The following is a 12,498-nucleotide window of genomic DNA, read 5'->3' on the forward strand; positions in this document are numbered from 1 at the left end:
TCTCTGTATGGCAGAACAGCCTTCCGGTGTGTCAGCCACCCCCCCAGCTTTGTGTCATCGGCAAACTTGCTGAGGGTGCACTCTATCCCCTCATCCAGGTCATTGATGAATATATTGAAGAGGACTGGACCCAGTACTGACCCCTGGGGAACACCACTCATCACTGACCTCCAACTAGACTCTGTGCCCCTAATCACGACCCTCTGAGCTCTGTTTTTCAACCAGTTTTCTATCCATTTTACTCCCCACTCATCTAACCCACTCTTCCTAAGCTTCCCTATGAGGATGCTGTGGGAGACAGTGTCGAACGCCTTGCTGAAGTCAAGGTAGACCACACCTACTGCCCTCCCCTCATCTATCCATCCAGTCATGCCATCATAGAAAGCTATCAGATTAGCCAGATTTAGGGTATTGCAGTTAGCACCCAGTGACAAGCACTGTGCTGTGCTGTTTTGCACCTTTCCCTATAGCTACAGCTTACAGATTTTTATCACCCTGAGTACAAAGTCTCTCTGAGCTCTGCGACAGTCAATAGTGAGAGCTAAAGCCCTGACCTGACCTTCTTAAGTGCCTTACTCCTTGTATCCTAGCTCCCTATCACCCCCTTATTAAATAGTGCAGGCTCATGCTGTGAACAGTAACATACAGCTTATTGCCGATATCCTCTGGAGAATACATAGCACTGGGAAACAGAAGGAATGCATGTAGAGTATGCTCTGTGTACCACCAAACCTCAGAAAAAATGTAGGGATAATCTTATAGAGCTTGAAAGAATCTGGAGTCATCGCTACTTATGGCAGAAACACTTGGCAGTCCTCCTGAGCATCTTCCAAAACGCAACAGTGCCTACCCTGACAATAGCAGTTTCTCTCTTCCCAGCTTTCACACAAGTTTGTTTGCCCACACGTTGTGCATTTGTTGCTGCTGAGTCCTTGCAGAAAAGCCAGTTTCTTTTTTTTTTATCACCCCTAATAGTTGGTCATGTGTTGAAACATCTCTTTTTTTCCTCAAACCCATTTTGCCTTCTTGCACTTCTTGGAGGGGAGGGTTGGCTGAGAAGGGACTCAAGACAATGGGATGGGACAGTTACAGTGGCTTTACAGGACAGGAAAAGCTATTGAGTCCTGCATCATAACAACACACATTTTCATCTCGTAAGCTGTCAAACATCTTATGTCAGGAGTACCTGTAACATTTTTAGAGCAACAATCAGGACACAGCAAGAAATGTTCAACTACAGCTCTCAGGATTTCTCCCTGCCTGTCTTCCCAAGCAGTTGGCCATAGCCATGCTGCTCTAGTTCCACTGGCCTCACAACTGTTGCAGATTACTACTTTGGAAGCAGCATGCAATATGGACTCTCAGGAAGAGACATATATCCAAATTCGACCTAACAGGTCTCTATTATGACCTTGATTTCAGCCAGCCAAGCACATCATCATTTTGCAGCTACTCAAGCGGTGGCCGGGTCTGACTTCACAAAGCCTGGAGCTTCATAAGCCAAAGCAGCAAGTTCCGAGTGATATCACTCACCCTAATCATTTGTGCAGGTCCAGCTCTGACAGCAAAGCTCTCCTTCCACTAGCTGGTGTCCACAGACAAGCTGCCAAATACTTGCCATTGCATGCAATTGACACTGAGGGCAATGAAACAGCATGCTTTGTCACACTAACTTGTAGAATATAGGGGTAAAATCCTTTCCTTTTGATATAAAGATCGCCTCTTCTGAGCAGAGGATGTGGAGATACGTCAGTCATCCAAAGAAAGCAAGGAAGTCACATCTATGCAGAGATCTGGATTGCCTCCTGTACGCCTGTGATTTACAAACATACAACTAATATCTTATATTTCTCTTGAGGAAAGTCATGATGTTATCCTTCCTACAGTGAAGTGAAAGAAATGCCAGTACTTGATGCATGTTAGCCTGCAAAAAATAATTGTGATACTTTTTAAAAAGTCAATACCGGGTGCATGCAATCTCCCTTTTCATAAGGCAGAGATAAGCTCAGCATAAATCTCCATTAGGGATGTCTTGCACATCCCTGAAATCCCAACTCTGGCAGTTGTACCAGTCAGCACTCCTGTTGCGGCTCAGAGCTGGCAAAAACAGTAATCTCCATTGTTGTAATTTGTTCCCTATCTTTCATCTCAGCCACACCTGGGATATAATGAAAGAGTTATGTCTAGCCTGTACTTATATTCTCCTTCATCACCAACAGCCAACTGCCCTGCGAGGATATATAGCTCTCCTGCTGATGCTGAGAGCCTTGCTATACCTCCAGCTGCTGCTGAAAAGGAAGAGCTTACAGAGGCTGCGACACCGGCAGCACACAACCCATGCCACTACGCTGTGTGGTCGCAGAAGGCACTTGTCTCCATTTCTCCTGGACTCCACACAGTGCTGGCCCCAGAAGCAGATGGCAGAGCCACAAAGGACAACTCCGACACACACAGCCTACAACATGTATGCCCCACACCAAGGTCCACCAAAATGCAGTGACGCGCAGGCTGCTGTGTGCTCCACAGCAGCAGCTCACACTGCCGACGACGTGGGATGGCCCCCACAGGGCACTGCATAACTTGTCACCAATGTGCATGTGCATCTGACTGCATGTATGGCAGCACCCGACACCTCGCAAATCGAATATGCCTAGTGCACTGCCTCTGCACAAGCGGTCAGGAACCAGGGACCAGAATCAAGTGGATATTAGTACTCTGAGAATCAATTTACTTTAAATGTAAGCCATTTTAAAGTTTAACTGCAGCACCACAGTAGCTCGGCTAGAATACAGCAGTTTGTAAACTTTCTGCTTTTGAAAGAACTGTAACTATCTACAATATAAGGTCATATGACGTTTAATACATGCTGTTACTATGTAACGTATCACAAGCCCTTCAATTTGCCTGACAGGGTCTCAAATGGGTTAAAAAATATACAGTTTCTAGACTGGTTGCAATTCTATCTGCACTACTCTGGCATGAGGGCTCTGACCAAGCAGAGGAAGACTGCTACAGCAAAACAAAATGGCAAGGGATTACAGAGGTTTGCTGCAGCTATGCGAATTAATATGAACCTCCATTTTTCTTTTTGTTTGCCTAAGAGTAATATTCTGAATTTGAACAGCATTTCAGCTGACAAATTTAAGATGTTTACATTTACCATCAAGGGGGAATAAGACTTATTTCTATAACTATTTGAGGCAGGCTAAGCTAAAGGAGAAAGCTGGTAAACAGGGAAAAAAAGGATACAAGCTGTTCATGGATCAGTTTCAGAATTCACATCTAATTTTCAACCTGACCATCAGCAGTAGCGGTCCAGAACCTCCTGTGACCTTACACCAGCAACACGACAATCCTTACCATTTTTAAGATGGAGCTTGTTAAACTTTTGAAAGTTATGGTTGTATGGAACCCCAGGCTGGACTCAAGGATCTCTTGCTATCTTTTCATTCATGGGGCTTTCACGTACTACCCATGCCTATGTAGCATTGAACAGTAAGGATGTCACATTTCCAAAAAGTTGGGAGTCCCTATTTTCTTGAAGATGGACATTTACAATTAAAGACCATTTACAAAAATATCTCCCAAGACCTGTTAGGTAGCACTTAATCCAGCCTCAAAAGTCATGGGGGCCAGAGGTGAGTTTTGGGACCTCCTGCCCCTTACCATGCTGATAGCTTTTTGTCATGGTTTTGGCCAAATTGGCCAATGGCCGGCAACAGATGCTCCCCCTCAGCCTCTCGTACACAGAGAGGAGGAGGAGAGAGAAAGAGATTTATGAGTTTAGAAGAAACTAAACTACTTTAATGAAACATTAATAATGAGATAAAAAGGAAAATAAGGAAATAGATACAGTATATACAAAACCGTATTAAGCTCCTGGGATGACGTCACCGGCAGGCACTGGGGAAGTCCCAGATTGGACTCAGCGGCGGGTGGGAACTGGATTCCAGAGCTGGAGTCAGGAACCCACAGATCGGGATCAAAGGCAGATGAACAGACAGGGTCCTCCTCAGACGTCAGCCATTGAAGGAAGAGAACTGACCCTTTGATCCCTCAGCTTTTACGCTGAGCATGGGGCAGATGGGATGGAATACCCCTGTTGGTCAATTTTGGGTCACCTGTCCTGTCTGCTCCTCCCTGCAGGTGGGAACCCTACACACTTTTCTGTTTCTGACCCTCCAACAGGGCAAATAACGAAATTAGCTGACCTTGGTTGTTACAGCAATAAGTATAAGCAAGAGCCTTGCTGCGTACCATTTCTAGGCACAAACTGTCTTATCATTCTGAACTAAGACAGAGTTCAGACACAACATGCTGTTAATTCCAGAGAGTTAGAAGCTAAGAAATAAAATTACTGAACAGAGAGTTGGTTCTGTTTTACCTCAAACCAGGACACTTTTACCCCCACACCGGGTACCTGCGAGCTCCACGCAGGGGGCTCTGGCCACCTTCTGCAGTGCCCTGAGCCCCATCTCCCACTGCCCTGTGCCCTCCCCGATGCACAGGGCCCACCTCCGCACAGGCTGGGCTGGGACATTGCTGCCGCAGCTACTTCCCCCTCAGGATACTTCACATGATGTGCAGGAGCTATTTGCACCTTCTGATGCCCCACCTCAACCATACCCCCATGATAGAAACCACAGCAGTGGCAGCTGGACCCCATGGCAGGATCTGGGCAGGGCAGAGCAGTGGGGTGACAAGTACCCCTGTCTGCTCGGCCACCTCCCACCTGGGGGCGAAATGCCGAGCACATTCGACCACAGGTTCTTGTCAGACCTCTGTTACCCGAAAGACCACGTCCCTTCCACAACCTTTAGCCCTCCAGGTTTTCTTGCCAATAGCAACAAAGCAGTATTTGCTCACACAAAATAAAGGTACTCCTAAATTGAAAAAAAAAAAAACCTCCAACCCCACAGACCTCAGAATAATTAGTATGTAGACATGGAAATTCTTAATAACATGTTAACTATTGTTGGAAAGATAATTTGTGGGAGTTCTTGAGCTCCCTGTCAGCACTGCGTATCTGCTGGTTGGCATTGTTTAAAAGACAAAAAAGTTTAAAGCCTTTCTGCACACCAGCCAATTTTTTATTCAGTAAGTCAGCTAGAAGTAGAGCCAAACTGAAAAACTTCTGCCATTTTATGCACCATGGAAACAAGAAACCTGTCAATCTGCAATTACCTATTCTACATCCATTTGAGATCAACTTTTACTGCAGAGTGTAGCCAAGGGGATTGGATCTACAGCCTGTGTTTGTCCATGGGAGATGGACAAAATTTATTTTTTGTATCTCTCTCAAATAAGTACAACTATTAAAACATAACTCAGATTGATGTCAAGGTGCGTGTTAAACTGCATTACAGTCTAATAAAAGCTATAAACTCTTCTCCTCATGTGACTTCTCACAGCAATGTCAACAAGAGGATACAAAAATATTCAGTGTTCATCTGCATCTGTAAATTCCACTGTGATAAAACTGCACACTGATTTCCTAAGTGATCTCATATATTCAGATTTTCTTCTAGAGATGAAATATTGCTTGCTTGAGCCCTATGAAAGCTACTTATTTTTAACAACTCATACAAATGTAGTATTTTTTTCCATAAACGAAATACTGCTACTTTTTAAATCAGAGATAATTTCTCTGATGGACTACTTTAGCCTGAAGGTTTATTGTGAGTGTTTAATCCGTAGCTTTTGTACCTTTCAAATGCCAAGGCTTATTTGTGAAACCCTCAAAAATACATTTTAAAATCCTTAATATAGCAAGACCCTTAAATGTACTCATGTGCTTAAGCATCATGTGCATCATATTATCCCATTCAGCGGCATTCCCCAAAGCCATACACAGCTTAAGTGCTTTTCTGTGTCAGATTTGAAACTCTCTAGTTAATTAAGTGTGCTCCAAGCAGAAATAATGGTTACAACTGCCTACAGTGCTCACGGCAGCTACTAGGCTCTCTAAGCTTGGACTTGCAACTTTATTAAAACAGGATGAGCAGTGATAGCACATTTTCAATATCGCTAGCAACACAGAATCCAGGCAGAGCCAGGTAACATGGAGAGGGAAGGTTTAGATCCTACCTCCAGACACGGGAGGATTCGGCAGGGCTGGTGAAGCAGGGGCAACTCTGCCTCTTTGCAAGAAGGTAGTAGCTGAACGGGTATGTAGCTACTTCTTACCAAATGTAGACTCCAGTAAATCTTTGATTTCACCAGCGTGCCAAGTAGCAAACCGTGGCAGTTAAAGAGCAGATATATACGTATGATTGAATGTAGTTACTGTATTTACATAAAGCGCTAAAAGTGGGGTGAAAACTCTTTCCATCTCCACTAACAACCTCCACATGACTGTTTCGTAAGTGGGGAAGAGGATCTGTGAAGCCTGATTACATACTGCAGCTGTAACTCAAACTACCCAGGACAACTACTAGTCATTTACCAGAGAAAATCACCATCACAGAACAGTTATTCACCACCTCCGTAGGTCTTCACATCAGAATCAGGTATCTTTCTGGAGGACATCTGTTGTCCAGAACTAGTTATTTGGTTTCATATGGGTGTAAGTGGGTGAAACAGGAGCTCAGACAATTTAATATACTTCCTTTTGAATTAAAATTCATTACTTATTAATTGCCTTTTAAACATGTGTTAACTGGCACAAAGAATATGGTCTTAGAAAAACGCTAATACTGATCAATTACATAACATTACCATAATGATATAGGAACACTGAGCGTTTTCTCCTTTATGTACTTTCATGTGATTTCTTAAATCCCAGCTGGAGAAAAATATGTCTTGTCTTCTGTCTAGTTCTACTTCAGGCACTACCGGTCTGACATTTTGCTTTCAGGTTCTAGTAACATCAGTATTGAGATCAGAGATATTAAAACTTAGAAAATCTGACATGTTATGTCAAATTACAAAGAAGGTATCTGAGAGCAAATGGAAGAACAGACAGACCGAATTAAGTAGCAGAAAAAGGGAAAGAAACAGAATGATAGGAGGGAAGATACATGCAAATATACAGAAGAGAAAGATTAAGAAAACAGTTTAGTGTGATCAGATAGGTATGAAGAAAAAACGTTAAATAATGCGGAAAGCACAAATGTAGGGATATAAATTCATACATAAAACATGTAGCTACTATCTAACACTTAAGCACATACAAGATTTTATTCACAAGGATTGCATAAGTGAGAGGGTAATACTCATGTGAGTAACATGACGTACAAGAAGTTGCAGGATTTGGCCTTTCACCATTTTTCCTTGTGTGCATCGTGTGCATCTGTAAAACATTTAGGCAGGCATTCTAACTTCGAAGAAGACAAAACTTGAAAATAATAGGACCTAAGGGAAACCTTTAACATGAAAGCTGGTGGAACTGCAGTTCTACAAAGAACCAAGAAGAATACCCTAAAGACTAATTATTTGACAATACAACTAATGTTATTGTTCTGTTTGAAGCATAATAAAGTAAAAGTTGCAGTTTGCATAGATGTGGGATGCTTGTCGGAAGAAAACATGATTGATGTGTGAATCCGGAATCGAGGAATCCTAATTAACCCTCTAATTGCTATCTACAAGAAGTCTAATAGCAACTCTGAAATGGGTGTGATTTATTCTAATGGGATTGCTTCTGCAGTTTAATGAGACACTGACTGTTAGCTTATCTCAACTGTTTTTATAATAATGAGACACATTTATAGGGCAATATGCAACTGGTTTGCCTAAGAGCGGTCTATGATTCTCATGAGTGACAGAAGGTAAGTCAGATGCCTTGTGATACAGGTTTATCCTCATTCTACAGATAGAAAACCAAAGCCCAGTATTTCACTTTCCATGGTCCACCAGGAAGACTGGTAAGGCCAGGAATGGAGCTTATGGGTCAAGGTTGTTTAGGATGACAGCACGATTTTCCTCTACAAGATGACATCTGATTCTCTATTGGGAATACTGTTTTGCACAATGTTAAAAAACATGAAGTGTAAAAAAAACCAACAAAAAAACCCCAAACAAAAAACAACAAGAGAGTCTGTCTTCAGTAATACAGTAATTAAACTTCTTACAAAGTATTGTCACTTTGAAACTACAAAAACAGCATCAAAAGCCACTAATCAAGCAACCAAAAACCCACGACCTTCCTTCTCCAAGAGCTTCTGCCCGTAGATTGACAAAATGGTGCAGAATCTCAATATCATACATATGGGTGCCCAAAATATACAGAGACAGAACTTCCCGATATTACTGTTATCCTGCCAGAACACCAGATTCCCCCTTCTCAGATGGTTCAGCAGACTTCTAGGCTGTTATCCTATCGTCTCTATCCACCTCTGCCAGCACTATGCCTCAGCTTCATTTGCAAGACTAGAAAGATGCAAAAAATATGCTTTCACAAGACTAAGCAAAAACGAAAAACAATATAAAAGAAATAATGCTTTTAGAACAGTCCTCACTGAAGCCACATCAGTGTTACTTCTTAATTTCTGCATGATATCTATACTACAAAGTACATGCTGGAAATACTTCTACCAAAATCAAATTACTTACTCAGCACCATCCACAGCAACTATTTATACAGGACTTTCCTATGGATTATATTATTTTTTCCTAAATAATATGAAACAATCCATTATTTAGATTATTTCAAATACAATGTTCAGAATTTTCAAACTGTCACAACACCCACAAGTCTACTTATGGAAGGGATAGATTTTAGAGGTCACGGTATTGTGAGTTGTACAGAAAGTATGTTTTTGCTAAAACGATACTCCTCACAAGAGGAATTACCTTTAGCCTGTAAAATATAATTTCTGGCAACACTCCCTAAAGTAGAACACGCTTGCCTCTAAAAATAAGCCGTGGTGCTATCAGCAGCAGAGATTACTTTTTCCTGGCAGAGAGCGCCTGATGCATCCAGAAATGACTGCAAGGGGCGATGGCCAACTGGCTCCAGCGGCCACTTCAGCCATCCCGGCTGTCCTGGAAGCCACCCCACACCGTCACCGGGCAGTCAGCCCGGCCGCCATCAACTATGGGTGCACCCTGCGCAGCCGTAACACAACCATAATGCTTCCAGCACCCGTGGCCATTGCCTGTGGGTGGCATTGGCCATGGGTGGCATGGCAGCAGGCAGCTGGTGGCATCTCCGGTGACAGGGAGTGCTGGGGAGAAGCTCCTGGCCGAGGCGGCGCAGGCCTGAGGCAGGGTGGCACTGGTGTGGCCATCGTGAACGGCATGGGGGGGGCAGGAGGTGTATTTATATAAATATATGCGTGTGTATGCATTCGTATGTACCCATACACACACATGTATATGTCTGTGTCTCTCAGTACGTGTCCGTCTGCCATCCCGGCACCAGCCCCGTGAAGGGCAGACCCCGCCGGCCTCCGTCTCTCTCGCCGCTGGAGGCCGCCCCCGCTCGGCCGGCGCCCGGCGACGTCCCGTCTCCCCAGCCAGCCCTCTCGCACAGCCTGTGGGGCGGGAGGCCCCGGCCCCGGCCCCGGCTCCGGCCCCGGCCCCGGCCCGGCCTTACCCTCGCTGCTCCCCTCCTTCTCCGCCATGGCAGCAGCCCAGCGCCGTCGCCATGGCGACGCGGGCCTGGCCGGGCCCCGCCGGGCCCTTTCCTCCCGCCGCCGCCGCTCCCCGACACCGGGCGCGGCGAGGCCGGCTGCCGGCGGCCTGGGCCTGGCTGACAGACGCAGCCACCTTCCCTCCGCCCTGGAGAGCTCTTCGCTTGCGGCCTCCGCGGCCTGCTGACACAGAAAGCCAGGGAACGGTGATGGAAGTAGTTTGGTGGAGGCTCGGCCTGCCGTCCTCCAGTACTGCACCGGGCACCGCAGCCCACCCCAAAATGTGGGGCCCAGGGCAGAGGCCCAGCCCCGGGCTGCTCCCCAGGCCCCGGGGCACCCCACGCTGGGGGGTAGGATGTTATTCGCGCTTGTGCTAAAGAGATGGAAAAGGTCACCGAGCAGCAGGCCTGGCCTGCGGGGGGGGGCAGTGCTGCGGCCAGGCACCGAACCAGCCCCTTCACAGTACTCCGTTTCTCTTCAAAACAGCGTTTTCCCAGCAGTTGCAGAGATTTCCGCGTATCTGAGCTTTAGAAAGTGAAAGAACATTTTATTCCGAATACCATCGCACCAAAAGAGCTAAAATATTCTGTCTTAGCGATATTAAATAAAACGGTGCCGTTTAAATTTAGCCGTGTGTTTTAGCAGACACACTCGCGATGCCTGGTTCTTCTGACTCTAAAACAACTGTGAAAGTAGAGAAAATATAAATATTAATATTCCGGCAAGATGCAACCAAATATTCATAGAAAAATAAATATTTATGAAATTCCTAGAACTAAAACCTTGTCCTCGCCATAGCAGGTGCTTGTTTGTCAGATGTTAAACTTTTGCAAAGCCCCTGTGGATGACTCCTCCTCACAGGCTCATCCCCACCTCTCCAGCAAGCAGTTACGATGGGCTCAGTATTCATGGAAGCCTGAAATTTCAAAAAACACATTGAACCCAAATAAGGCTTCTCTGCTTTAAAAGAATCACTTACTTTTTTATAACATTTTAACATTCGCTATTTGCCTTTCAGCCACTTATTTCTGCGTTTTTATTGAACGTGGCTGAATAAAGAGGGTATAATAGATACCCAAGAGAATACATCTTCACTCTGTTGGGAAAACAGCTGATGATGCTCTCTAACAAAGCTGATCCCTCTGAAAGGTTTTCTACAGACTTGAACTGTTTATTCAAGTAACTAAGTATTTCAAATTACATGTCTGACTACAGGAATAGCACGGATTTGTTCCCTCTCAAATTGATAAGAGATGTTTTGGTGAGAACAACATGGCAGCCGAAGTTAGGGGATGCAGCAGCAGCAGGAAAAGCCCTTATCTTTCAGTCTTACAGGCGTCTCATTTCTTTATTCCCTCAACCCCTCCACACACAAAACCAGTGTCTTTCCTGGTGGCAGATCTATGGTGGTGGATCATTCACGTGTTTGAGACTGAAGAAGAGCGTGAAACACGTTGTTTTGGCAAGGACGAACTTTCTTACCTCTTCCCTCTCCTACCCCAAAAGTGGAATTTTGTGTTCTTGAACATTGTGCCCAGCATTAGCTTTCTTGTGTCATTTTCCAGATGACCTGATTCATCGTAGGACATTTACCGCTCTTCTGCAAATGCTACGCTAATTCAAAGTGTTTACCACAGTTCCCAATAAAAGCCTTAAAAAATCCTGTTCTAGTCATTCAGATTTTCACGCCAAATCCATACCCCAAATATGAACAACATTCAGCTTTAAAATAGACACAAATATTGCCTATTGTGTGAATTTATTGACATTCCTGTGTTTTTACAGTAGCCTTTGAATTTAAGTGAGTCGCTGCACATGTGACATGATAAGACAGTGACTCCACTGAGGCTGCTGCCTTTAACATCTTCCCAGCAATTTCACCAGGGCTTTCCTCACCACCCTTTCCTATTTGGCGCACACTTGTCTTTGTTTCCTCCAAGAGGGATGGTAACGAAAGCAGTGTGTAAGAGCCGATCAAGAAAGGGGAAAGCATGAAGTACACAACAGCTATGACACGTTGTGTATGCCACAATGTCTGAGTCCTGTTGTAGCAGCTGACTCCGGCCCTCACAAGCTGCTACAATAACTCCTCAGGGAGAGCATTATTCTGAGCATATAAAAGTATTAGTCAAATCCTGGATGTTCATACTTGTTAAGTTTGATGCCATTAGACTAGCTGCCAAATCTTTTGTGACTTACGGCTAATACTAATTTCAGCAAACAGTATTTTGCACTGTCCTGCCCATGTTGTTGAGATTCCCCTTAAGACAATTTCTGTAAATCGAAGTGCTTTGTTTGCATCGTCTGCTCCAGCCTGGAGTTTCCTTTTGCTTTCAATAGCTTGCAGCCAAATGTCAGCACCTGTTTCCCCTTCTTCCCCCAATTCCTGACAGACAGGCCTTTGGTGTCTTGCGTGTCTCCAGAAGCAGAACAAAATATGGAATGAGAAAGCACTTCAAAACAAGAACTTGCTGCTTTAAAATTTCCTGGCAACATATCTCGAAAAATTTATGTAGGAAAAAACCGTTAACAATTATAATGCAGATCAAATATTGGCCCTGAACCACATGACTGTTTCCCTTCTAACTTAATGCACAGACATCTCAAACCAAGGGTATGAGTGGGCTGAAACAACTAATCGCATTTTGGCACAGACAAGTACAAAAGGAAACCCAGAACTACTAATTCAACAGCTTGAAATATCAGCTGCTGCATGCAAGATCTTTAAAGAGCTCCTCTGAAGAGAACATACCCTTTTAAACTTGTAATTTTTCACTTGAAAAATGTCAGGAAATATCTCAGGGAAAATATGGAAGAAACCATCCTTGTTGATATAAAGCCTGCAGTCTAATAGACGTAAGGTACCCTTGCCTCTGCACCTAATTTCATCACGTACATTCCCCTCAGCTATCAGGGTCCTATC

At 44.3% G+C, this 12,498-nt stretch overlaps 1 protein-coding gene across 2 annotated transcripts in view; it reads right to left on the reverse strand.

Annotated features, from left to right (window-relative positions):
• Window positions 1-9,711, reverse strand: part of DRC8 (dynein regulatory complex subunit 8) — a 35,520-nt gene extending 25,809 nt beyond the window's left edge. Inside the window, exon 1 of one of the 2 annotated variants that reach the window (XM_074578239.1) lies at window positions 9,539-9,711. In XM_074578239.1, the coding sequence (XP_074434340.1) occupies window positions 9,539-9,566 (28 nt within the window). In that variant the 5' untranslated portion in view covers window positions 9,567-9,711. Of the gene's footprint in view, window positions 1-6,186; window positions 6,241-9,538 lie in introns of those variants that run through there. The other variant, XM_074578240.1, reaches the window with a different exon arrangement.
• Between the last annotated feature and the right edge of the window lie 2,787 nt (window positions 9,712-12,498).

Source organism: Larus michahellis, chromosome 3 (assembly GCF_964199755.1).
Source record: "Larus michahellis chromosome 3, bLarMic1.1, whole genome shotgun sequence".
Lineage (NCBI taxonomy): Eukaryota > Metazoa > Chordata > Aves > Charadriiformes > Laridae > Larus > Larus michahellis.